Source organism: Aythya ferina (genome assembly GCF_964211825.1).
Source record: "Aythya ferina genome assembly, chromosome: 12".
Taxonomy (NCBI): domain Eukaryota; kingdom Metazoa; phylum Chordata; class Aves; order Anseriformes; family Anatidae; genus Aythya; species Aythya ferina.
In genome coordinates this window covers 6,029,500-6,057,483 of record NC_140308.1, presented here as the reverse complement: position 1 = coordinate 6,057,483, position 27,984 = coordinate 6,029,500, and the positions used below count along the sequence as shown (strand labels likewise).

Genomic DNA, 27,984 nt, shown 5'->3' with positions numbered 1-27,984 from the left:
AACAGAGGGACTGTCCCCGTTTGTCACACTTCCGTTCATGTAAATTGCCTGAGCGAGACCAGCACTCACTCACCTTAAAAGCTCTGCAGGATGGAGGGAAGGTAGTCAGTCTGTTCCTTGTGCCCACAGACAGACCTACTTTTTATTTTAGGGCAAGCTATTGTCAGTCAGCAGCATGTCTTTGATTTTTTTTGCTTCTGCACATTGATTTACTTTGCATACACAATGTCTCGCTCCACACAGCTTATTTGTATTTTTGTCCAGGCTGCAAGTAACGTTACCAAACTGATAACAGCATGCTTCTGTTGCAGGCAAATTTAAGAGCATAGGAACTGCCAGGCTGGATCAGAGTTCATGTTCATGCAGTCCAGCTGCTGGTTTCTGACCAGACCACGTACAAATGCCCAGAGGGATGTGGAGGGAAGAGGGACAAGGAGCAGTGCTGGAGGGAATGGCTCTTCCTCCAAAAACTTTCTTGCCTTGTGGGAATGGCCCTTCTGGGATGTCCTGAGTTGGAGGCCACATCCCAAACATTGCCTTTAATATCCCACATGAATTTCACCAAGTCATCTTTGAACCTGTACAGACTCCTGACTCCTGTGACTTTCTGTGCCAATGTGCAGGTTAGAATTACTTCCTCTTCCTCTCTTCCTCTTTTTTTTTTTTTTTTTCTTTTTTTCTTTTTAGGAACCTAGCATACACACCAGCAACACAACAAGTGAATCTGGGGTTTTTGTTTTGCTTTTTCTTTTCTCAGTTCCTCTCCTAATAATTCCAAAGCTCTGGTAGAAGACCAAGCAGCTCTGGCTTCTCCTCTGAGCTTGGAGGTGAGGGCCACAACAGGAGAGCTTTCTGCAGAGATGAGCCCTATTTCTAGTGTTGCCATAGCAGTATTTTCAGGTATTTCTAACTGTCTAACGTTTGTTCAACCTCTGCCTGTCAGTGAGCATATCCTCTGTGATGACATATCTGTAATATGTAATTTACCCACACTTGCAAAATACCCAAACCATCACTGCAAATGGCAAGCAGTTGAATGAGACCACCAATAGGTCACTAGTTAGGACTGGCACGTAAAGGTTGAATTTATTTGGTTTACAGAGAACTCTATCTCTTCTCAGTCTCTTCTCTGGCCTCTATGCAATCATTTACCTTTAGAAAAGTAGGTGTAAAGCACTCCTTTCTATCTGGTAGCATTCTCAAGTGACTTTAAGTCACTTAAGTAACTAGCACAGGTGTGGGGAAAAGACACATATCTATGTCTATGTTCTGTGAAAGGTTAAAAAATTCTCATACATATTAGGAAGTGAACTAAACTGGAGTAACTCCCTGAAACCACACACCACACCATTAGTCCATTATGGAAACATGCATTGAGTAGCTTTTTAGGAGCAGACTCTTTTTTTTTTCCCCTTTTGTTCCCCCCCCCCCCCTTTTTTTTTTCTTCTTTCCCATTCAGCAAGTTAATCTGCAAGTGTATTTACAATATTGCATGTTAAACATGAAGCTACAATAACAAATTCATAGTACTGGAGTGATAATTAATGTGCAAGAGCAAGAGACTCTTCTCCAGCCTAAGTACCATGATGAACAAAAATAAAGGCAGGGCACCCAAAGGGATTAGGTTATAATAAAGAGTGGTTTTGCTCAAATATGTATCAACCTCCTTGGAAACCTGGTTTTCTCTTCCTTGGATCACACCAAAGGAAAGTATCTGTGTGTTAAGTCTGCTGGAGCACCTGAAACTCAGGTGAAAACAGCCTCAGAGGTGGATCCAAATGTGCCCTGTGCCAAGTCAACAGAGCAGAGCTGTTTTAATGGTGCTGTAGCATTTTGCATCTATTTTCCTGCCGTATGATTCTCAGGAGGCAATTCCCTGACAGACATAAGGTGGGTGGCAGCAGCTAAGCCCAGATCCCCTGGCCATAGGGGGATATGGGAGGCAGGAGCCTACGAGGGCACAGGGACATGCTGCCGTTTGCCACCCACAAAGATGACACCAAGCTCTGAGAAATCATGCTTAGGTGTCTCGAACTGGGCAGCAAGAGTCAATGGAAACTTTTGACCTTCGCTGCTCCGTGCCTCATTTCCTCATCTGTATAGTGGGGCCAATGTTTCCTCCTCTCGCAGGAACGTGAAACACGTTCATGGGTGTCTGCAGAGCCTGTGCGTGCAGTGGAGAAGGCAGCCCGAAAACGCCAAGGAGGAAGCACATCACTTGGTGCGCACAGCAGTGTCTGAGGCCTTTCTATATAAGGTCTGCAGCTACTTGCGGAGTGGGACGGATGACAAGAAATGCCAAGTGACTGTGTGTGCTCTGCATGAAGCAACGATCCTGTGACTGGTGGTGATGCAAACACAGGCTGATGTGTCTATGAAAAACAAACTGCAGTCTTCTAAAAAAGCAAAAGAGAGGCATTTAAGCCTTTCAGTTTGCTACACTGATGTTCTTTTTATTATTATTATTTTATTTTTTTATTTTTTTATTTCCAGATATCGTATATGAAATATGTGTTGGCATCTTCAGGGCAAAGGGACCTTCCAGTATCCATCACACCTTCATATCCATCCCAGTACCACACACTTGCTTTGCAGTTCCTGCATGTGACCTATGATATTGTCAAGAACTGTAGCATTTTTTTAGAAGCAAAGGTGCAGTCAGACTCCTTGTGCAGTCTTCACAGGGTGAGAGTCCATCCCTTGGTAACATAACCCATGGGAAATCACCTTTCTTATTAAAGGTCTTTTCCTTGTTTTTATTTTGAACTTTCCTAACTTCTCTTCTCTTTGTCAGCTCAACCAAAGGGTATTAGATCTCCTGGCAGCTGTAATAGTTGAACATGCAGAGGGTAACCTTCCTACTGCACAGAACTGAGCCTAAGAAGTATTAAGTGCCTTCAAGGTCCACTAAAATCAATGGGATTGAAGAGTGCCATATATCCTTGAAGGGCTAGGCCCCAGGGGATTGAGTCTTCTGGGATTTACTGATTCTGAAGATGGGCAAAATAAAATATTTAAAGCAGCCTGACATGCACATGCTAAATTCTTTTCTTTTGTGCTGAAACATAATTTTTTTAATGCGCCCTGAGCATGCTGTGAAAGCAGTCTTCCTACATGTTTCCTTGGTGAGGAGTGTTTGCTATCTGTGTTAATCAGTCACAAACACTGTGACGGATATGGCCCCAAAGCAGATTAGATTTAGATTTTATAACTTTTTTTTTTTTTTTTTTTTTTTTTTTTTTTTTTAATAAGATAGAATTGTATGTGGTGAAGAAGTCTATCAGGTACCTCTGATGGGAAAGGGTTACTATAGGGACATACATCAGCAGTATGTACTTTACATTCTTAGTTCATTGGTTTCTACAGCACTTCTCGTTCACAGTAATGTGAGGCAGTTAATATGGGAACCTGAACACTGTTGGACTGATAAGCCTTCACACTCACTTGCAAAAGTAATTTTCAGTAATCTTTGAGGGGAAAAATTGCATTTAGTGGGGAAAAAAAAAAAAAAAAAGTTAAAAAAAATGCTAAGCCATTCATGCATCCTATTTTATTGAGTGTGCAAGTAATAGACTATGCAGAAATTGAACTTTTGATCCATTAGGCTGTGCATAAGGACAAACTGCTGCTGAGCTATTGTGAGAAAGTTAGGCTTCCAAATAGAAAATTTTCACAGTATTTTTCCAAAATTTTGTTTGACAGTGAGACACCAGTATCACCATTGAAATACAAACCTCATCAGGAAGGCTGGGACCAACAGGCAACGACGCCAAGTTGTTTCCCATCTGGCCAGTACTGGTTCCTGATCCCTGGCTCTGCTCTCACATATCCCACTCCAGCTGCCACAAAACTAGTCATCTTCAGGGTAACTTTTTTTGCCATTATTGTGCAAGACAACAGTAACATCCTTTCCTAAATGCTTAATGAACAGAACTGTCTGTGTACACTTTGCTCTGACAATTACTTCATAGTCCAAGCCAGGCCAGGCAAAATAGAAAGTTTCCAAACCATTTTAATTTTCTTGACAGAAAGATGGTTTGGTTCCCAAACAAGCCTAATCAACCTCTATTTCTTTTAACTCCCCAGCCCTCATGCAATCAGTACAACTATGCCTGATTAGCTGTGGCTGTTTATTGCCACTGCCTTTCCCACAATAAAAATGTCTGAGCATTGGGTGACTGGCTTTCCTGCTGCTAGAGGTGGACTTTGCAGGGCTAAGTTTGGAGAACACTGTCATCAGAGACACACATGAACCTCATGTTGTATCTCACAGCCCTGAGCCTGCAGGAGATGATGGAAAGTTGTACACCCCATGCAAACCATGCCATGTTGCACCTCCTACCTGGACCTTCAGCATCTCCTCCCCATCACACTGGGTCTGGAAACCCGGCACAGTGGCAAGGCTGAAGCAGTAGGGTACGTAGGACTATTTGCTGTTATTCTTGGCATTTGTGCCTAAACACTTCAGACTCATGAGCCCAGTATTGCAACTGTAATAACAGCAACACCTAAACCGCTTTTAAACCTAGCAAGGGCAGGAGGCCAGGAGGGAAGCCAGGGAAGGAGCAGTCAAACAAGCCCTGAAGGTACCTGGGAGGGAAGGAGGCTGCACTGGTGAACGCCACAGCTCCAGGCAGAAGCATCCCAGAGGGGTTGTGGCACTCCAGAAGAAAACATGCAGGATGTCTGAGAAGTAGGTAACAGTGGCAGAGTTTGCACCTAATGTTGTGAACATGATCCTGAAACAAAAAGGGATCTGGAGCACACTGAAAGCCCTGGCTTTGCATATTTGAAATAAGTCATTATTCAGGGTTTCCAGCTCCCAGTCTCTCAGAATTGTGCTCAAAGAAAAACCTTTGCACTAATCCTCCTCCTCAATCATTATGCAATATTGCTTAGGGTAAGGGAAGTTTCCTTGCTTTTTTCTAAATATACTTTTCTGTGGTTAGAAAATTAGAGAAATGACATGGCCGACCTTCCTAAATGTGAAGGGCTCATTTGGGGAAGCATACAAGTCATCTGCTGCAGCAGACCCTTATCACTTTGTGGTAGGCAATTGCAAAACGCCTTTCTTAGCCAGAGTCACGTTGGGTTTAAATTGAGCTAGACAAGGGAACCACAAAAAGGGCCTGTGGGTAGCTGTGCTGCTAAAAGCATGGGGCCCAGCACTGGAGCACTGGTAGTTAAAACAGTAATTTGTCAAGGAAAAAAGGAGTTGAGTCGCCTGCAATGTGAATGTCATGCAGTTTTTCAAACGTAAGGCTTCGTGTAGAAGATGAAGAAAATACTCGGTGACCATTTTAAGCTCGGCAACCACTCCCAGTGCAGCGGGAGTTAACGCTGCGTCAGACTTTCCATCAGTGCCTCTGTTTTTGCAGGGGCTGTAAAAATATGCTCGAGGCAAAAACTTGTGATTCAGCTGCTCAGCTGAAGAGTTAACTTTTCTTTTTATATGCATCCATTTGCAGAGTGGCGATTTATAATAATTTTCGTACGGATCTATATATAGTCCTGGTGTGGTAAAGGAGGGAGCTGGGGAGGGAGGGGACGTGCAGCCTCGTGCTGCCAGGCATTGCTCTTAGAGAGAGCCTGGGGTCTCTGGACAGCTGTGGAAGTGGGACCCAGGGATAAGGGGCCAACTCAAGCCCAGCCCAACCCAACCCAACCCATAGCCTGACATAGATGGCAGGTGGTATCAAACTTGCATGAAGAACCCCGTTGTGCTCTCCTCTTCCCTCAGGGAGCATCCCACTTGCTTATACCCAACATACATTGCCTTCATGCCTGTAGGAAAGGAATGATGAATGGCTACAAGTATTTCCCTGACTGATTTATCTCTGTTGTGTGCTTGCACCTGCCTGTTTTTTCTGCAGTTGCCATTGCCCGCTCTCCCAGCCAAGTGGGGAACCCATTGGGCAGAGCTGTGCCAAAATTTTCCAAAGGAAACCTTTGGAAGCAACTGGAGGCCTTGAAACATGGGAGCAGATGAAGGACCAGACTCTTGGCCTTGCAGTAGCTGATTAACAGAAAGGAATTGTGATGCTGTCACCCTGCTGTCTGCTGCTGTATAACCATGCCTCGGGTGGGATGAGTGAACAAGGAGCTTGTTATTCTGTTATCCCCTGGACTGTGGAGCTATCACTGGGCAAGATGATCTCTGATCTTTGGCTAATCTCTAACTATCCATACAGCACACCGGGGCCGTAGGCAGCCTGGGACCCCTCAAGCAGTTTGGTGTGTCTTAAGATAGCTTCCTCCATAAAATGATACCATCTTCTACAACAGCACCACTAAATACCACAGCCAGCAACCAGGCAAGTTCACAAGGACACGGTATTGCCACTCTCCTTGCCTTTCCATATCTTAGAAGTTGAGGCTTACGTCCTTTCCCCAAATAACATGTTAGTCCATGCTGCCCCACATTATCTGAAGTTATTTTCCCTCAAAATATTTTCCATACAAAGAAAAATACAGTTATTTTTATCCATTTTCAGAAAAGGTTTCCTTTTTTCTTTGCTCTTTCAAGAAAATAGGCTCCTAGCAGGCATTTATCATGATAGCTAAATTAGCCAGTACCTTTAATACTTGCTGCACAAAAAAACACTTCATCAGCTGCACAATTTGAGCTTACTGGAGAAGACTTTTAAGAAAGAATGAGAATGAAACTAAGAATAACCATTTCTTTCCCCCTGTCCCTTCGAGGCACCGAAGTTCAAGGTATTTATTTCTTTCCTTGTATACTGAGAAGCCTGTGATGGTGGTTAATTGAGCGCTAAAACCTCATGTGACTGCAGTTTCACTAAGAACCTGTATTTTTTTTTATTTTTTTTTACTTTACTAAAATGCTGTGAGGCAAAATGAGGCAGAAGCGACCACAGTTGGGCAATGGGAGAGATGATTCTGTAGTGAAAGAAGCAGCTTTCTTGTGAAAACAGGAGTATGGTCACATAACCTGTCTCCTATGTGATCCCTGTGCATTACAGATGGATGCCAAAATTAATCAACAAGAGCTGGGGAAGAACCTACAAGGGCACTACGCTAGGCCACCTTAAAGAGGTGTGTACTGACTTTCTTAGGTGAACATCACCAGGAGGAGGAGCAGGCAGATGCCTTTGTAGCTCCTCAGCCTTTTGCCTTTAGAGAAGCCCATAGGCAGCCCTTAGCAGCTGCTCAGACCCGTTCTGCAGTCCAGACATGGCAGGCCACAAAGGTAGCATGAAGACACCTTTATTACCATTTCTGGGTCAGGCTTTCCCTAACACATCTCTCCAGAATGTAAGCCAGGTGGTGAGGGTGTGCTCTTGGACATGGCAGAGGTGGGAACTGGAATGACTCTACAGATGTGTGCAGCTACATAAGGGTGGTGGGTGAATATGTCCAAGGCACAGATGTCCATCCATGGCAGCCCACTGTTTTAAATCCCAAGTTAAAAATCAAACACTATCACTCTAGTTTAAATACGGAGTGAAAAACTCTCTCAGTGGAAGAGTTTTGCAAAACATATATTTGTTTCCATGAGAGGAAGATCTTACCTGCAATTTATATAGATGCTTTTTGCTGCCTTTCCACAGGGTTGACATGGATGCAAATTTAAATGTCCCCATGCATGCTCTATGCACAACCAATCAGTCAGAGGTCAGCACAGGTGGCAGACATTAATTCACATTAGTGAAATAATGCCTAATGAATGAATAATAGAAACAATTTCAAAAAAAATCTCTCTCCAAATTTTAATTTTCTTTCTTTTTTTTTTTTTATTTTTAAGTAAGTTAGTAGTTGAATGCTGTAGAAATTATTTTTTATTCAAAGGTCTCTGATTACCTATCTTGTGGTTTTTTTTTGTTTTGTTTTGTTTTTGTTTTGTTTCGTTTCGTTTTGTTTTGTTTTGTTTTGTTTTTGTTTTTGTTTTTGTTTTGTTTGTTTTTGTTTGTTTGTTTTTTTCAGCAGGTTGACGTTAACTAGCTCTGGCTCTAGAAGACAGCACAGGCTTTGATCATTTCAGCTCCTTCATTAATACGTGAGGGAGACATCAGGAGCTCTCTTCTCATGTCCAAAAGTTATCTAGCCTATCTTCTCTATTTCTTTATTCACTGAGTTAGTTTTCAGAATTATTCATATTGGTTAAGAAGACTCAGTGGTGCTACTTGGTTAGGTTTCCCCCGAGCTAAGTCAGCTCACAACCTTGCAAGGTGTTCCAATTGTGTACCTCCTGCTGTACATCACATCACAGACAAAAGAGACCCCACTGCTCCTTGTACTGGAAGGGACTCAGGCAATACCTCCAACTCTGTACACTTCAGTTCCTCAATGGCAGAATGTAGCAAGTGAGGATATTTGGCTCCTTCATCCCTTCAACTAGCTCACTTAGTGCTTTAGGAGGCTCAAGATTTTCTGTAAAGGTTCCTGAGATGGATCCTGCTAGTTTGGTCATAATACTTCACTGAAAATTACTGGATGTTTTTTCTGGTGTCCACAAACTGATCATGACAAATGATGGTCAGACATAATTTGTCTTCTCATACTAGCTGATTCCAAAACTGAATTATTTCATTGATGAGCCAGTTGTACCAACACTTTTTCTATATGATCTCCTGTTCTAACATCCACATCTTTTCTCTTTACTATCTGAGTTCAAAAGCAGGGTGACTCAGGAGACCTGTGTTTGTTTTCCAACCCTAACAGACATCCGGTATGCTCTTGGGTCATGTAGCCACTCTCAGACTCCTTCAGTTTACAACTGCACAATACATGTTTTGTTCCACTTTCCCTGGTGCATTGACACCTCTTTTTCCCTCTTCCTCTCTCTCTCTCTCTCTCCCCTTCATATTATTCTCCACCTTTCCCTCTCTCCTTTGTAATCTGACTTCCATGCCCTCAATAAACTGCTAGGATTGGGGCTTCCTGAAGCCCCTGAGATAAAAATAAATGTAAAAAAAAAAAAAAAAAAAGATAATGGGTTGGTATATGGCTAAGCAAAAACAGTTTTGTTTCTCAGCACATTTGTGTGAGCTGTTTTTGGTTTCAGTTCACATGGGTTATTTCACCTTCTGAGTTTCTCTCTGACTTTCAGATTTTTTTTTCCACCTTTTTTTTTTCAGCCTTTTTTTTCCACCTGAAGCAATAAAAAGGAAAGAAGAAAAAAAAATAAAGCAACACCTAACTCTGCTCAAAAGGCACATTATTTAAAATTAAAATAATAATAATACTAGAATAGGACAATTTCTAACTTTACAGTTGCTTATTTGTTCAATAGTCAACGTGTTGATAATAGGCTGTTCGTATTCAAAGCAGCTATGCTCAGAGTATAAGGATGCCAGTGCACATACCTGCCTGACATCAAACACTTTTGCTTATGAGTAAAAGCAGAACATGAAAAAAAAAAAAAAAAAAAAAAGAGAGAGAACCAGTTACAAGGGAGAGTTCATAACTTTGTGCTGAGGTCCTTCTAGGCCTTCCACAGACTATATTTCATTATCCTAATAAGTAGGGAGTTGACATCAATATAGAGATCTATGTCCAAGCCCTGTTTGGCACAACCATTGTCTTTGGTGCAGTTTCCTTTTATTTTGATTTCGTACCAATGTTTAATGCAGCTGCAACTGTTCTGCACATAGTTAAGTGTAGGTGCAAATTATGAAGCATAATTAATTACCCATTAATGAGTTTTTGCAAAGAATTAGACTCTAAATGCTAATCTGTGCTTCAGAAAGAATGCCAAATGATATCCACACTGCTTACTTGCTGCTCCCTGATTCCTGTTTAGCACACAATTGGAAGAATTTGGTTTTAATGTTAATTAATGCCTTCAATTAGAGCTTACAATATATATTAAGCCTTAGCCATCTCAATTTCATTATTAACCCATACATAAAATTTGCTGAATCCATAGCTAGTGAGAAAAAACTACAAACTAAATTCACATTTATTTTTGAGCCCCGAATCAACCTGTTCCCAGAACTGAGTCTTTTCAACCTTCATATCTGCATTTGTCTGTCTTTTTTTCCGATCAACAAAGCAACCAAAACAGCAACCCAAATGAACTAGCAAACAATCCCTCAGTGAATAAAGGTGTGAAACCGCGGAAGGAAAGGTGCAGAAACATAGCTGAGCAGAGAGAAGGTGAGGGGGTCTTTCCCCCTCTCCTTCTCTCTGTTTCCTTCAGTGCAGTGATGGCCATGAGATCTGGCCTTCAGAGGACCAGGCATGGGGAGACTGCAAAACACACAAATTAACAGACATCACCTGCTTTCTGCCCCAGCAGACATTTATTTTCTGAAAAAAACTAGAGAAAGGAAAATCCAATAATGCTTTAATGAATCTCAGTTCCCTTCCATGAACTACCAATTTGCTACTGTTTATTTTGAGGGCTCCGTTTTACTTTTTGTTTATTATTTTTGCTTAATCAAACCAGAAAACTGTGATGTCGGAGTTCTTGACCTTTAGCCATACACAATCCCCTAGTACTCCCAGGTATTTTATCCCAGTACTGCCCAGGACCAACTCTGCTGGGTGACTCTGGACACACCAGCCCAAAGCATGAGCAGCATTAGACCAGGCTTTGCACCCCCCAGCCCTGGTGCTGACAACAGGGCTTGGCTGCCCTGGTCAGTTCCCCTGGAACAGGGCAGGGCTGAGGTATTTGCAGGGTCACCGTTTAGAAACACTTTTGCCTATTGCTATGCTACTGCGTGAGAAATGCAGCATAGCGCCCGAGGCTACCCCACTGATAAGGAGCTTTATGTACTCTTTACATATCCTATGTATATATACATATATATGTCCCATATATACATACGAGCAACTTGGTGTAGTGGGAGGTGACCCTGACCATAACAGGGGGTCTTGGAATTAGATGATCTTTAAGGTCCCTTCCAACCCAGAATCACAGAATCACGGAATCACAGAATTTTCTAGGTTGGAAGAGACCTCAAGGTCATCGAGTCCAACCTCTGACCTAACGCTAACAGTCCCCACTAAACCATTTCCCTAAGCTCTACATCTAAACGTCTTTTAAAGACCTCCAGGGATGGTGACTCCACCACTTCCCTGGGCAGCCTGTTCCAGTGCCTCACAACCCTTTCAGTGAAGAAGTTCTTCCTAACATCTAACCTAAAACTCCCCTGGCTCAACTTAAGCCCATTCCCCCTCGTCCTGTCACCAGGCACGTGGGAGAACAGGCCAACCCCCACCTCGCTACAGCCTCCCTTGAGGTACCTATAAAGAGCGATAAGGTCGCCCCTGAGCCTCCTCTTCTCCAGGCTGAACAAGCCCAGCTCCCTCAGCCGCTCCTCGTAGGACTTGTTCTCCAGGCCCCTCACCAGCTTTGTCGCCCTTCTCTGCACCCACTCAAGCACCTCGATGTCCTTCTTGTAGCGAGGGGCCCAAAACTGAACACAGTACTCGAGGTGCGGCCTCACCAGAGCTGAGTACAGGGGGACGATCACCTCCCTAGCCCTGCTGGTCACACTGTTCCTGATACAAGCCAGGATGCCATTGGCCTTCTTGGTCACCTGAGCACACTGCTGGCTCATATTCAGCCGACTGTCCACCATCACTCCCAGGTCCTTCTCTGCCTGGCAGCTTTCCAACCATTCCTCTCCCAGCCTGTAGCTCTGCTTGGGGTTATTGCGCCCCAGGTGCAGGACCCAGCACTTGGCCTTGTTGAACTTCATGCAGTTGACCTCAGCCCATCGGTGCAGCCTATCCAGATCCTCCTGCAGAGCTTTCCTACCCTCAAGCAGATCGACACACGCACCTAACTTGGTGTCATCTGCGAACTTACTGAGGGTGCACTCGATGCCCTCGTCCAGATCATCGATGAAGATATTAAAGAGGACCAGCCCCAGCACCGAGCCCTCGGGGACGCCACTAGTGACTGGCCTCCAACTGGACTTGGCTCCATTCACCACGACTCTTTGGGCCCGGCTATCCAGCCAGTTTCTAACCCAACGAAGCGTGCGCCAGTCCAAGCCAAGAGCAGCCAGTTTCTTGAGGAGAATGCTGTGGGAGACGGTGTCAAAAGCCTTGCTGAAGTCAAGGTAGACCACATCCACAGCCTTTCCCTCATCCACCCAGCGCGTCACTCTGTCATAGAAGATCAGGTTCGTCAGGCATGACCTGCCTTTCATAAAGCCATGCTGACTGGGCCTGATCTCCTGCTTGCCCTGCAAGTGCTGCGTGATGACTCTCAGGAGGATCTGCTCCATGAGCTTCCCTGGCACTGAGGTCAAACTGACAGGCCTGTAGTTTCCCGGGTCTGCCCTCCGGCCCTTCTTGTAGATGGGCGTCACGTTTGCTAGCCACCAGTCGATTGGGACCTCCCCCGATAGCCAGGACTGCTGATAAATGATGGACAGTGGCTTGGCCAGCTCCTCTGCCAGTTCCCTCAGTACCCTTGGGTGGATCCCATCCGGCCCCATCGACTTCTGCACATCCAAGTGCCGTAGCAGGTCACCAACCAGTTCTTCATGGATAATGAGGGCCACATCCTGCTCCCCATCCCCTTCCACCAGCTCAGGGTACTGAGTATCCAGAGAACATCCGGTATTGCCGCTAAAGACTGAGGCGAAGAAGGCATTGAGCACCTCCGCCTTTTCCTCATCTCTTGTAACTAAGTTTCCCCGCGCATCCAGTAAAGGATGGAGATTCTCCTTAGTCCTCCTTTTTGTGTTGATGTATTTATAGAAACGTTTTTTTGTTATCTTTAACGGCAGTAGCCAGATTGAGCTCCAGATGAGCTTTGGCCTTCCTAATTTTGTCCCTGCACAGCCTCGCTACTTCTTTAAAGCCCTCCTTAGTGGCCTGCCCACTTTTCCAAAGCTTATAAACCCTCTTTTTCCTCCTAAGATCAAGCCACAATTCTCTGTTGAGCCAGGCCGGTCTTCTTCCCCGCCAGCTCGTCTTTGGGCACGTGGGGACAGACCGTTCCTGCGCCATTAAGACTTCCCTCTTGAAGAGCGCCCAGCCTTCCTGGACCCCTCTGCCCTTCAGAACCGCCTCCCAAGGGACTCCACCAACTAGTGTCCTGAGCAGCTCAAAGTCAGCCCTCCGAAAGTCCAATACAGCGGTTTTACTGGTCCCCTTCCTGGCCTCGCCAAGAATAGTGAACTCCACCATTGCGTGGTCACTCTGCCCGAGACAGCTCCCGACGATCACGTCCTCCAAACCATTCTGTGATTCTATGACACACAACTGCAGCTCTATGCTTCACAGGCTTCACTCCAGGATACCCCTAAAGACAGCAGGGAGACACCCAAACTTTTTCCAGCAACATGTATTTGTACAAAGGATGCTCACACTTGGGCTTTTACTGCCTTGTCCTGTTGGCAAGGCAGTCTGTGCACGTTTCCAGCTGGTGTCCAATGCTGCTACCTCAGGCTCTCCTGGAGAGTCATCTTCTCACTTCACTGCTGGCTGGGAAGTTTACAGTCAGAGCATCTAGACCTATCAGTGGAGCGTTTTGCAAAATTATTTATTTTGCTTGTGTTTTGTTTGGCTCTCCTTCCCGGTGAGATCACAGATAAAGTGTATTTACTAGTTGCTGCTTGCCCCGGCCAGCTGAGGAGTAGGGCTGGAGTGAAAGCAGCTGTTTCTGAGCAGTGTGCATGGCTTGTGCTCATTCTCAATTCCCAGCGAGCAGGATCCTTCAGTGGTGATGGAGTAGCTCTGAGTTTCAGTCTATCTGTCACTGCTCGACTGTTTTACTGTGCACACAATGCACTGATGGGCGACATCACTCAACTGCAACAAGTCCAGCTACAAAAGCAAGTAGCAGCAATTTGTAGCCTCAATGCAGCCATTTAATCATTCCCAACACTTCCCTGGTTGCCACTCTGGGTAAACTAACTTGAGAATTAAGAACAAATATTTGACTTTCCTCCCCCCCCCCCCCTCCCCCCCCCATAATTTTACGCAGTCATGTTTAGACTGTATGGTACTTAACAGGAGACCTTTGCCCTTTAGTTAAAAGCTGTGACCAGGAAATCCCACCTCCTCTTAATGAGCTTTTTTGTTCAGCTTACAGGGAGGGATTTGCACTCCACTCTTGCACTACAAATGCTTTGTCTGCTTGGCTTTTTTATTCAGCTGATGAATAAAAAAAGCAAACGCCAAACTCTACACATGTTTCAGTCTCCATTAAGACAACAAAGAGCTCCAAATGCATGTCCTAGCAACGGCAACAATTTTTAAAAAAGAGCGAGAAGAAAGAAAACATGGTCATTTAAGCTGTGGTATTTTCCATAGCTGGTCCTTAATGCTTCTGTCAAAAAAGCAATACACTTTTGAATATCAAAATACGTACCTTTGGGTAAAAGGACAGACAGAGGTTTTGGAATCAATATTATGCTCTTTCTACTGTGAAACAATCATACGAGCAGCCCAAGCAATGGCCTTTGTCAAACTTTTTACTTGCTTATGTCTTTTGACCACATGCTGAGACTTCTTGTACTCCAGTGGCCTTGAAAGTGTTTTCCCTATTTTTTTTTCTTTATTTTTTTTTCTGTACCTCAGAGAGCTCTTGACTTTCTCTAATCTCTTGTTCTTCCCTTCTAATCACTGTGTATGCTTAATAATGATAGGCTGCAGACAGCAGCATCAAGTTATGAACGGGCTGAAACTCAGAGGGCTAAACACGGTCACAACAAGTGCCAGTTCTGCAGGAACCTCAAGGTACTTGAAATAGATGGAACAAAGCATATTCCAACAGGAGAAGGAAACAGAAAGACTTGCTTTCCAGCGAGCAAGACTAAACCCTGTGCGTGTGCACAGAAGTTGAGCAGGAAGGATTCTCCACCCCATTACACAGCCCATGTGCTGGCTGGGCACTGGGGCCTTACTAGGCTGTTGAAAATGAATCTGGAAGGATGGGGAGGGAGACAGGGTTGTCAGGGAGCATGTAATGCAGTGCATTAAGCAACACTCTGCCACAGGAGAAGGATAAAGGACCTTTCTGATGCCAGGCTGTGTTCTGGCTGTGCAGAAGTTGGCAACGCAGAGAAATCAGACATTTGGAAAATTCATCATTGCAGGAGTTCCCAAGCTGTTTGGGCTAGTTAGCTGCTGTCAACCCTCACCAGCTCTTACAGGCCGCCAAGCATCCTTAGCACTTGCTTTCTGTCAGGAAAGCCCTAGCAAGTCAGTGCCAATGGGTTATTGGCAGATCCCTTGGTGTTGCTACTCAGGCCTTGTGCAGGTGGGGGGCCCAAGGGAAGCCTTGACCAAAGGCAGAGGATCACAACCACAGCAGCCTGTGCCTATCGATAGCTCAGAGAAAGTCCACGTGGATGTCTCATTAGGTGAGATCAATCCCATGAGCTTTGACCATGGTTCATGCTTTAATGTGATGGACTAAACTGCAAAAAAAAAGGAAACTGCTTTAGAAAAGTACAATGTCAGATGGACTTAATTTCATTATAGTTGCCAGATGTGCCCGTATGGCAAATGTCAGCTATTCTGGAGAAGGGCTTGTCTGTATGTTTTAAGTAGCAACACTTCTTTTCCCAGATGTGTTCTCTTAAAATTATTTCAGATTCAAAATTAGCTATTCTTGTTGCATTCTCTGCACTGCCAAGCCAGATCTTCAAATACATGTCTAATATAACGGACCTGACATTAAAATAAACATTATCCAAAGGATTTTAGAATGCTCTACATCAGTGTCTTTGTATGAAAAGAACATCAATAAATTGTTTCTCCACTGTGGCTAGAAGAACTCGGATAAAATCATACCAGTTATTCTAATGAGCTGCAGGTGTTATTTCAGTGCCCTGAACAGTATTTGCTCTGTGTATATGATCAGAGCTGCTAAAAAGGGAAATCTTCAGGGAAGATGGGTGGGAGAAAGAAAAAAATATTTCAGTGGCAAAGGCTCCCTCCCAACACCTTTTGATTTGTTTCCTAACCAGTGACTGTTTGCAGCTGCCAAAACATTTGAACTCCATGTGAGGACATGGCTTCAACGGGAGTACCGGGGGATGTCACAGGTATTTTCCATGTCCCTGTACTATCAATCCCTGCAGCCAAGCCCCTAGGCTCATACGCAGTGCTTTGAGAGACCAGGGATCCAAAACAGGCTCTATGCAGGCTGCATTGCCTTGTCATTTTGCTTGTAGTTGGTTGGGCCAGACCTCTTCAGCTCAGACTTCATATCTCCATCCATCACCTCCAGATGGGGACCTACAGTAGTGCCTTCAAAGCCTGCCAAAAGGTAGAAAGAGAAGTGGCTCCGTTGCTTTCCCATGACAGCCTAACGAAGACAGAAATCACCCAGCATGGGGTTCTGGGTTTGGAATGTGTTCTGCTACTGGGCAGAAAATAATGTGCCTCTTACTGGAGAATTTGATTTAAAAGAGGAAGGCTTTAGAATTCACATTGTAATTGGACCTACATCTCCCCTGCCAAATGCTCCAGACACAGGGATTAGCTTCATACTACTCACATTTTACTACCTCGTGAATCTTTCATGCTATCTGAACAGCACTAAATCTTGCCGATAAGGGATGGATGTTGCTCCCACCTGAGAAGATCCTACAGTTTTGTTCGGGAGTCCTAGTGCATGAAAAGCAAGGAAACCAACTCCATTCTGCTGTTTCCAATAAAAATGCAGGCTGCCATTGCATTTCTAGCCCAATTATGGACACTCAGGAAACACCAGGCTCTATTGCTCTGCTTTGATTGTGTGTGGCTGGAAGATAAGCAGCCACTGAGCTTCTTGGTGCCTCACAAGATCCCAGAGCTTTGTGTGGAAACAGAGCTGCAAATGTCCCAAGAAGGTGAGACTGAAAGCCTGCCTCAGCCGCCTTCGGGTTCAGGTGATTTTAATAGTTTTGATCCCATGTACATATTACCACAATCTTCCCCTAACAAAGGAGAAACATTCATGGGCCACTGTGGTTTCAGGCTAAGTATTCCAAGAATGTGAACAGAATATGAACAGCAATTATTTCATGACCTCCCGCGGCTGCAGATCACAAGTTCGTGCTCTAGGTGTTCAGGAACATAGGCAGGAAAATGTGTGGTCACTCAGAGTCTGCTCGGTTTTGTCTGACAGAAGGCAAACACGTTCCAAATCTGAGTCTAAAAGATGAAGGCTTCTAAAAGTTTGTAGCTCCACTAGACCTCGCATAATATTTTCAGTACCGCTCAATTAGAAGCACTTTCTCGCCTACCTACTCTCATAAAATCACCGGTGTCCGCATCTCCGGCAGAAAGTTTTATAATGAATTTTTTTTAAAATATATTTTCAGCTGTAAACAGCAGAAAACCCCCTTCAGGCATTTCACTAGACCTTTTATCCGTATGCAGGAAAAAGAATTGATTGATTTTGAAGTTAAACGTTGGCATCTGCTGTTATTCAAAACCAGGACCTTGGATACACTCATCCGCCATGCTTTCAGCTCAGCCACCAGTGTGCTGCAAATGAAGACAAGCTGTTGTCAAATGAGAAATGCAAAATAGTCAATCTGTTTGTCTGTTTAATGTAACTGGGAACATAAGCTGCTAAAAATGCTACCATTCTGCACTGTCAGATGGGAGACACTCTCCAACAAACGAAAGCCTAATGACCCATTTTACTCAGGCGCTCTGGAGTTCCTCCTAATGGTATTTTCCATATGCACTTCAACATGCTTTTAACTGAAACTGCAAATGGTACTATTTTCTATCTAACACAAGCGTGTAATCTGTGTAGCTTTTTTTTTTTTTTTTTTTTTTTTTCCTCTGGCACCATGAAGGAATGCTGATGTTCAAGGCGTCTTGAAACAGTGAGCATATTGCTCAAGCATCTGATGCTCATCTTCTCTTTACACCTGTCATTGTACTGTATTAAAGGAAAAAAATCAAGTCATTAACCATGATAGATATGTTTTTAATAAGAAAGTGTTGCGCCTCACCAGGCAGATAAATAGCAAGTCTTAAGATATCTTCAGAGCCCAAGCATACAATTACAGAATAAAGTTAAATATGCTGGGGACTCTTCAAAGACTGCTATAACTTGTAAAGATTAGGTCTCTATCAATTACCCAAGCTGCACTTCTTCAAGAATTTTCTAGCATTAAAATTGCTAATTTGACTTTTCCTCTGAAAGTTCCTCATTCCCCACAGATAATTATGTGTGAAATGTTGCCTAAACAAAATGGTGATTTGGCCAAGAAAACAAGTGTGCTCCATTTTCAAATCAAAAAACAGTGAAAAATAATGCAAGTATTGCCAGGGAAGGGTGAGAGGAAACTCTGGGGTTCTCAGCCATTTTATTAAATATTCATGGGGTTTGTACAGTGGAAATTTCATGGATACGCTTTCAAAACTAACAGAACTAGGTGGTATTTTTTTTTTGTATGTTTGTTTGTTTTCCAAAAGCTATAGGAATTAGTGTGTCTTCAGAGGCAGCACAATATCAACCAGTCAGCACTGGTTTTGGTTTCTCGTTAGAAAACACAACAGCCCCACATAGCCTGTTACGCTCACAGGGTGTGCTCCTTTAAGCCACTTGCAGCCTTAGCCCCAGATTTCTCTAGATCCCTGCTGCTACCACATTGATATCTTTGTTAATTCTTACCCAAGAAATGCTCAGTCCAAAACTGCAGGCTCCTGGCGATGCTGTGCTGCGCAGTGCCGCAGGGGTGCCTGCATCCCCTCACCCCCCTGCCCTCAGGGTGCTGCCAGCATCCATTAGCAGCCCCAAAACAGCACTGAATCCAATCCCCCTGCACATCCCACTTGTACAGATTGCTTTCCACCCCTCAAAATACACAATATTAATATCTTTCCATAAGGTTGTTTGCAGCCTGACGTGCTACTGGTGGGACCTGAGAGCACATGGGGAAGGGACCAAAGTGTCCCTAGGGAAGACTGGCTGGGGAGGTGCTGAAGGTGATGCCTGGTCTGTGATTGTCCCTGATGGGCCAAAAAATCCAGAAAACACAAAGGAGGTAATTATAGTTAAAATAGTGGGGACTAACAGTCTGTAACAGTATGTCAGTGCCTGGGATTTTTGTGCTCAGGAGAGACAGAAAGAGCAGAGAAGGAGCAGGTGCAAAAGTGAAAGAGAGAGGGTGAGAGCAATGCAGAGGGTTAATACAGTGGCCAGTCATCTCCAGGATTATAGAGAAATTTAATATGATCTTGGAATAATCTACTTGGCAACCAAGTAGATATTAGTACATCCAAAAAAAAAAAAAAAAAAAAAAAGGTTCTGCTTTATTGTAGAAAGTCTGGGACCTAAGAGAGACTACAGGCTAGGAGGAAAAAATCCATTCCTCTCTGCTTGCTCTATGCCTCCCTTCTGCACTACAAACAGACAAACAAGCAAACAAACAACAACCAAACACCATAAAACCAACCCCAGGCCCTTCCATCACAGATCAAAAGTCAGGCAAGGAGTGTTGCATTGCAGCTGCCTGAATTACACTTGGCCTCTGAATAATAAATAGGGAATTTCTCGAACCACAGGCTCATTAACGAGCACTAATTCAGAACTGATGGCACTGTGTTCAGTAACTTAAGCAATGTAGACAATGAAGGTTCTCAACTCTGGTACAAAGAGTGACCTACAGAATCTCGCGGAATGAGTAATTACCGCTAATATCCATTTCAGCTTCTATTAGAACATGCAATAAAACAAGGTCACAACAACAGGCAAGGATCACATCCTGGCAAGCATCGCAGTGGGGAGAGACGGAGTCACCCTGGAGCAGGTGGATGCTTCCTATTAGTTGGGTTCCTCAATGAATAAGGGCTCTGACAGCTCCCTGGAGAACCGCGGGTGAGCGGCGGCGGCGTAGGCGGCGCGGGGAGTACAGGAATGGTTTTCAAGAGCACAAAGGTTAGGCTGGGATGGGCTTTGGTTTGACCCACAACTAACAAAGGCTCTAAGGACAGAACATGTGCTGCTGACTTTTTTTTTTTTTTCTTTTTGCCTTTCAGATAGTTTGGTATTAACATATGGTCAGAGTGATTCAGTGGTCTAATAATTGAGGATGGACACAGGACAAGTTGCAACAAAGGGAAAAGGTGATAGATAGGAAAGGGACAGCAACGGCTGCCTGCAGTGTGAAAAATAACTGAGAGAACAGCAGCAGAGCAGAATGATCTGCCTGGAGAGTTTTCTACTTCATACAGATGAGCTTTATTTCCTAAGAGAGGAGGGAGAATACGGTCAAGAGAGGAAATAAAGAAATTATCTGCAATTTTTTTGGTGCAGTAAGTAAGTAGGTGGCTGGCTGTTAAAAACAGTCTCTGACAATACTATTAAGACCTCCTAGTGCTTTTAAAAAACTGAAGGAAAACTAATTTTCTACCCCCCCTGAATGTGCTAAAATTTCACTCTTACACACAGGCAGCTTTTCAGTGATACCATTTGACTTTGGAAAAAAAAAAAATCAGCAATATTCAGACAACACAAGGCTATACAAAGTGATCCCCTCCCAGAACAATTCAAAGGCTGGAAATTGTTTATCGCAACCATCCGGGCAATACTGGGCAGCCCAGAGGGGCTTGCAACCAGAGCTAATTGCCTAACAAATACAATTCGCAACAAATAGCTTGACAAACTCAAAAAACATCAACCGTGCTGCCTAAATCTTTGAATCTCAGGAGAATATGTTGCATAGCTGGGGCGATGCAGTGCGGCTGTGCTGTGGGAGGAGTATTTTCTCAACTCTGGGAGATAGTCTGGTGGGGAAAGCTGGTCCAGAAACATCAGGGTTTGGTCTCTGCTCATCAGAAAAAGGTCAGCAGAGCTCTGAACGGCTGTTGTGGCTCTTAAAGATGTGAGATAGAAATGTAGATATCACTGAGCTTGCTCCTTTGCTTGGAATTTTTGTGTGTCCTGCTCCATGCTTGGGAATTGGACAGCTACAGAGAGGTCCCATGGAGGTAGAAATGGGACCATTTCCCCCAAGAATTATGAGTCACAAATTCTACAAGATTGATTAAACACTGGATTTTATCAGCCATAAATTGTTTTAGTGCTTATGTCCCTGTGGTGAGTCCTAAGATCATCACCCACAACATAAACCCCAGCATCAAAATCCACCTAGGAGATGTATTCCTACATACCTACTTGTGCCCCACGCCCCCCAGAAACCAGTCTTCATCTAAACATCCTGTCATCTCTCGTCGCAAAACAACTCCCCCACCTCCATGGTGGTCCACCAAGGGAAGAGCCCTTGAGAAAAGCCACCATCAACATGGCTGGAAGCAGGAGGAGCAGAGGAGACGGGGCAGAACCGGGATGGAGGCACCATCTAGCAAGGACTTCTGCTCTCTGTTAAAATGTGCTGATAGATGTTTCTCTTCTGTTTAATTTTAAGGGACCTTGGTGAACATTTTAATGTTTATGGCTCAAATGATTGTTTAGTAAGTAAACCTTTTCTCCTCCAGATTTTAGTAAAACACTACATAGTTGAAATATTTTATTTGGATTCATACCTCATTTTAAAGTGTTGCTCATAATACCTGACAGGAGCTGAACTTGAGATAGCTATTTCTGCTTCTTTTCCCTTCTTTTTGGAGGAAAACAAGAAGTCGAACATAGCTTTTGACACATTAAGCATGACTATTGGGAAATTAAAACAAATGCTGGTACAATTCATGGGGGAAAAAGAACTTAAAGTTTGTTTATAAATTTGTTCCCAGCTCCAAATGCATGTCATAAATTAATAGGTCATCAACATACTGTATTTAGCTGGCAGCAAGTAATTTTCTCTGAAGATATTACACAGAATATAGCCAGAGTAGCAAATTGGCTGAAAGTAAAGCATTTTGAGTGCTTTGTAAAATTCATACCAGACAACTTCAAGCTCCAGCAAAATGGAAAATCTTTGCTGTCTCCGTACTTAACTCCAAGGATTTAGAAAACTGACTAATAATGCAAATACCCAAAGGTTAATAGCCTGGTGCCATAGCTGGAACGGGTGCCCAGCTTACAGGAGCTCCATCAGGCATGTGTTCGGACAGCTGGGATGCTCTGACTGCTGTCCGTGCAGGCACACTCAGACAGAAAAACGTCTTTCAAAGAAATCAGAAGCATGACCTCTCAGCCTCATTTGGGCTATCTTCTGCAGTCGAGGCCAAGCTTTGTGTTAAAAGGTGACAAAATATTCTGCAGTCCCAACTTCGAAGCCATGCCAAATAACTCAAAACTCATTAAGTCACCTATTTGGATGGGTTGCAAGTGGCAGAGTGTGGACTGGGCCTGATCAGCATTGTCATGCATGCTGACTCTCACATTTTGGGAAATTTTAATACCCCCCACAACAAACGTGCAGTGCAAACCCAGGGCAACATAATATTTGGAGAATATCAAGCCATGGTGCTAGAAATAAACATATTTCTCTAGCTTCTAGAGTCTAGACCTGCACTCTGCAGCCCATTAGGTGCACCCAGCCCTGGAAGCCCCTTCGCAAGGTGATGCCAGGACAACTTATTGAGGAAGTGAAGCAAGGTATGCCCTAGAGACCTGCTGGTGTGGCCTTAAAGAATAATCATCCATCAGCCCCCATGCAACCCACATAACAGCCTCTTCTCCAGTCTGGTGGAGGACAGCAGGACAAAATAGCTCCAGGACCAGGTGGGTGGACAGGGAGATGAGCAGCCCCACTTGCTCTGGCCTTCTTTTCCACATCAAGACCCATCATCTAACATATGTATATGTAGGTATGCTTCCTTCAAAATATCTTCAGAGATGGGACAAGGCAACATTATCTTTGAGAAAATGCAGATCCTAACTTAGTCTCCCAAAAGGAAAATTACAGACTTGAGCAATTCCTGGTAGTTATCCAAATAGCCTTGTCAAATTATTTAAATACCGCATTGTGATATTATTGAAGTTGGTACCAAGTTACTCTTGGCAGAAGCAAGGGCTCCCTGGCAGGTGCTGAGTAGATGAGCTGTTACAGCTCCAGCTCCGTGTCAGCAGCGTGGGGCTGCTGCGGGGGATTGCAACCAGGGAGCTCAGTGAAATGCCCTCGGAAGGGGATCCCTCTCCTAATGGACTGGGTGTGGGGGGGTTGCTTTTACCTTGCAGAGGCTGGCTACTCATCCATTGTTACACTGGAACAATGCTAGCTTTTTGGGGGTGGGTGGGAGGGAAGTGTCGTATAGCTGCATTCAGCACAAAACCCACACGCTGAAGAGCTCGCTTCTGTCTTAAACAACTTTAGTATGTAAATCTCCAGAGTAGAAAATGGAATTTAGGAATTTACCTGCTCTGTATTAAAAGGAAAGGGGGCGGAGGTGGGGGTGAGGCTTAGGCTTATGCATTTTTCATTATTTGGGACCCACTCTACCAATGTGTGCTTAATGCTCTCACCTCTGCTCCATTTTCAGTTGGGAAGTCATTTTAAATGCAAGAGTCTATCAGTGATTCACAGACTGCTTATTAAAAAAAAAGGTTCTGAGCTATGGATACGGTTGTGACCATCCACCAACAACAGCGATGGTGTGGACAGGAGAAAGATCTTCAGGATGATAAGGAAACCAAACGGTGGAGGAAGGAAGCACAGGGTGAGATGCTCATCTTGGACTTTTAAGTTCATCTCTCAGATGAAGATCCCATGACACCATGACACAATTTGGCAGAGTGTGAGAGACCCCAACAGCAGCCTCCTGCAGTGCTAACGAGTGGCAGTATGAGATCAGCCAGTGAGATGTGAGATGCACCTCAGGGAAAGACCTGCTAGATCATTTAGTCCCCACATCCTTTAAGAAAACCTTCACCCCCTCAAATATATTTTCAAAGGTTTTGTCCAGTTTGGCTGTTAACATCTCAAGTGATGGCTTTTCCATCACTCCTCTTGGGAAACTAGACCTTCCTCTAACAGCCCTCAGTAACAGATCTCCTGCTATTCAGCCAACATTTGCTTTGGCTCAGTTTCATCCCATTACTCTTAGTTATATCTTCACGTACCATGCTGACATGCTTAATATCATCCGAAAACTTTTGAGAGCTAAAATTTATATGACTAAGACAAGCAAAAGGAAGTAAACAGAAGATAAATTTTTCCATGGGTATTGGTTTCCATAGAGAAATCTACCCAGAATAAAGCCATGCTCAAGGAAGGAGTTAGTAAACAGGTGAAATGAAATGACAAAGTTGTCACTTGTTGGAATGAGAAGATTGCCACTTTTACTTGGGCCACCTTTACCCTTAAGGTAACTATTTTATAGTGTTGCTGTGTAACAGATCTCACTTTAGGGTTCTCGTGCTGACTATGGGACATATTCGCTGCTGGTCCAAATGAGTACAACTACATTAATTTCTCCTATATTTTATAGCCAAAAATTTGCCTTTGCATTCCTATCAGAGGATACCTGCTAGGTTACAGGGCACAGCACCTCTGCTCATGCTGAAGCAGTGTTCCAGCTCTGGGACTCCATCTTGTCATGCAAATTAATTATTTCCACTGTTCAAAGGTCCACATGTCTGAAATCCATATTATGAATTTGAGTGCAATTTTACTGAAAGGGTCCAAATCTATCTGCCAGAAAACTCTTTTTCTTTCTCCAGAAGCTCAAAGGGAACATGCCTAGATTATACTTTAGTGAGGTGAATGCAGAGACTGACTTAAATTAATATGTCTGGGAATAAATTATTTCTGGAGTGTCTTGAGCCAGTGTCACATGAATAGATTACCATGAAGCACTATGGGAAGCAATAATTCATCTGAAAATCATAGTTTAAAGCCGGAACAAAAAAAAAAAAAATCTATGAAAGCTGAGGATAACTATTTAGCCTCTTACTCTCAGTGGTAAAAAGAGCTTTGCAATCTGCAAAGTACCTATGTCTTTGCAAGATCCTGGTTTATTTTGTTTGGCTGGCAGCAGTGACAACTTCCAATACTTCACCAGCCAGCAAATGCCCCCTGGCCACCTGGCTCAGCCAGGAATATCCATACCTATTCCCCATTTAAAGGAAGAAGGGAGGTGCACCACACCAGCTCTATTTCAAGCACGGGGAATGGAAAGCCATATTGCTGTTTTCCTTATCACTATCTAAAGCTTCTTTTTTAAGCTTTCCCATGCTCAGTTCTTCCCCTGAGGCTCAGGCAGACCCCAGGAGGTACGAGACTTGCTGCCTCTGAAATAGCAGGGTGAAAGTGCTCCAGCTGTAAGCCCACTTTTGGAATAGAGACCGGGGAATTTTATCTTTTTTGACCTTCGATGGGAAACAGTAGGGTTCATACCACCTGCACTTCTCTTTCAAATATGTGCCAAGCTCCATTAAACCAGTTCAGCTATCTTAACCTTGGTCAAGAGGTTTTTCAGATTGTTTTATAGGGAAAAAACTCACCTAGATTTCACCTCTACTGTCCCAATACCATTTAAAATAAAGAGGTCTTTACATGTCTTTGTCACTTAATAAAACAGAATTTTCTTCTAATTCAACACAATAAACTAAAGAGCTAAATGTCTCATGCGAGAGCAATGGTAATTCTCCACTGATCACAGGAGAAATGCACTTTACAGACTGCCTGGTGCCTCCAATTTTCCTATTCAAAATCACATAGCTGTGACCTCACAGGGAATCTCACTTTGTACATCATCCCAGAGATTTCAGGTTCAGTATTCTCTGCTCTGCTCTCACTATACTTCTGTATGAGTCTGTTTAGTTCTAGAATAAATAAATAATAATTAAAAAAAAATTAGTTTTGCATCTTCGTCACACCTCACTTCTTTCTTGTACACTGCCCATAGACACTGATGATCCCTTCCTAATTTGCCTAGAGCTTTGAAACCTGGAAAGTCCCTTCAGCTTTTGCCCCTGGTCCAGTGACATGGCTCAAAGTGAGACTTGTGCCTTGGGAACTGTGATGCATCATCCTGTATTCCAAAGGTCCTCCCAGCAGCAATACTGATGTTCTTAGCATCTCATCCAAAAAGTCCAAGATCCTCATCAGCTAATGTACAAAATTTCGTGTTACAACAGGGCCAAGGTGGACATTTCTGAGACAGAAAACCAGCAAAGACAAAAGCGCAACCTCCTACACAGAGTAACTTCAGAGTAACTACAGAGTGTAGAGGGATGGGAAAGTGCTCGTGTGGTTAGTGTGGTTAGCATGTGGTTGCCCTCGGTCAGAGCGACATGGGGGGAGCAGTACATGTATCTGCAGCAACTTCTCCCCAGGCAGCAGTGGTCATGCTCCACCGAAGCAGGGGCAGGGACAGGACACTAGGTGCCCAGGTCTATAAGGCACACTGGATGTGCCATCAGGAGGAGAGATGACAATATATACGTACATGTGAAGTGTCTCCAGTGTGGCCAGCTTTGTTAAGCATCATTGAAAGGGCACCTGCAACACGGCCTTCAGAAAGGGCTGAACAAGCTCTCTGGAGACCCTAGCTACACGCTTCCCTTGTCAGCCCAGGATGAAGTTCTTTTGATTGCATCCCAAATATTGCTGTGTCTTGAGTAATAAGACCAAAGCAATCTTCACTGTGTCTCCAGGTGGTGGACAATATGTCTCACATTACAGATGCACACAGAAAGAGGCTTTATCTGATCTCATTCTGTCATCCCAAATCTGACCTTCCCTTAACAGTCATAGCTGACAAAAACTAAATCTGACTTAGGTACTTGCTTCCAGAGGTAAATTTGACACCTCAATCCCTCTGAGATGTGGAACTCAGGTGTTTGGAAATGAGCCTGAGAAAAGTCCTCTGCTTTCTCCTGAGTGCCTAACTAGGAAAAGACAGAAAATTCCTGCTGCAAAAAAAAAAAAATAAATGCCAAAAAGTCCCCCAAACCAAAAGCCAGATATTTCTTGCAGCTTGCACTTAATCAGCAGGACACATCACACTTCTGCAGACAAGGCCCAGCTTTGTGAAGATGTCTAGAAGGTGTCTAGGGCTGCAAAAGCTACTTAGTCTGCTAAGAGCTATTCTTCACTGGATTTTGAGAAACATCTTTGCATCCATATACATTTTAAGTTCTCAGGCACTTGAGAAATCAGTCCAAAGGGCCTGTTGCTTCTGCACTTGTTTTAACTGCTAGTAGCTCCTTCCATAAATAAATACAAAATCCTAATATTTTCTATACAGCCCAGTACTACAGTAGTCTGGGAATTACTCAAGGTGATTCTAGAGAATATATGATGCCATATGTTGATGTATTAAATGTCTGTGCTATGTCATAGAAAATACTTCCATACACTAATTTTACAGGATTTCTGCAGTACATTAAATAATTCTTTCCCTACTCAGCAAAAATAAATTCCAAACAATACAATACAACTCTCGAATGGCTGTAATCATAACCTCACACAACTTCAGTCTGAAGCATTTGTTGCACTGAAAAAGTTTCCTATTTTATGTGTATAGTCCTATTTAAGGATATAGGACTTGTTTTAATATTACATAAAGAACCAAGCAATTGTTTGCTCAGCTATGGCAACAAGAAACACAAAGAAGGTACATATGTCTGAAAGATAATAGCTGACTATCAAAGCAATCCCAGAAATTAGTTGTGAAATGAAGGAAATGAAGTGGAATATGTGAATGGTTATGAAAAACAACTAAATTAATTTACATGGGTAAAATAAACGGTACATGAGAGACAACTGTCACAGCAGAGTTATTCTCCTTATTCGAAATAAATGGGATTGGATATGCACATGCATATGTGCATTTATGGGTGTTTATGTGAGAGAGATTTATTAAAATGTTTAATGAAATTGCTGTGGCTGTGTCAAGTTACACGCAGTGGCTCTCAGGCCTAATCCTGTTCATGTTAAAAGCAATGGAAGTAAGAACAGTTGACTAATTATCACCCCATAAGTGCTCCAGTATATTCATGTTGGATTCTAACAAATTACTAGAACCTCAGGGAAAGAAACAATACTAATTAAGATGAACTTTAGGTGTAGGACCTAATTAATATGATCTTTACGTGAAACTTGTCCCAAATGAAGCAACTTTAAAAGTTATATGCATAAATGCCTTGGGCTGTATAGCACTAAATAAGTAAAAAACCAAACAAACATGCTC

At 43.5% G+C, this 27,984-nt stretch overlaps 3 protein-coding genes across 3 annotated transcripts in view; 2 read left to right on the top strand and 1 right to left on the bottom strand.

Annotated features, from left to right (window-relative positions):
• MAF (MAF bZIP transcription factor) overlaps nucleotides 1-27,984 on the bottom strand; it is a 180,294-nt gene that overhangs the window by 16,738 nt on the left and 135,572 nt on the right. The gene's annotated exons all lie outside the window — the stretch shown is intronic.
• Nucleotides 1-27,984, top strand: part of WWOX (WW domain containing oxidoreductase) — a 563,654-nt gene that overhangs the window by 526,261 nt on the left and 9,409 nt on the right. The window lies entirely within an intron of this gene.
• On the top strand, nucleotides 459-2,938 carry LOC311443603 (uncharacterized protein). Its single transcript, XM_084533907.1, has 3 exons — nucleotides 459-623; nucleotides 2,494-2,685; nucleotides 2,795-2,938. Exons 1-3 carry the CDS (start codon nucleotides 489-491, stop codon nucleotides 2,873-2,875), a joined length of 408 nt encoding a protein of 135 aa, XP_084390033.1. The 5' UTR covers nucleotides 459-488; the 3' UTR covers nucleotides 2,876-2,938.

Coding starts and splice junctions, on each gene's coding strand:
- LOC311443603 (XM_084533907.1), top strand. CDS start 489: ATGGCCCTTCTGGGATGTCCTGAGTTGGAGGCCACATCCCAAACATTG. Junction 624..2,493: donor CTTTCTGTGCCAATGTGCAG/GTTAGAATTACT, acceptor TTTTATTTCCAG/ATATCGTATATGAAATATGT. Junction 2,686..2,794: donor CCTTGTGCAGTCTTCACAGG/GTGAGAGTCCAT, acceptor TCTCTTTGTCAG/CTCAACCAAAGGGTATTAGA.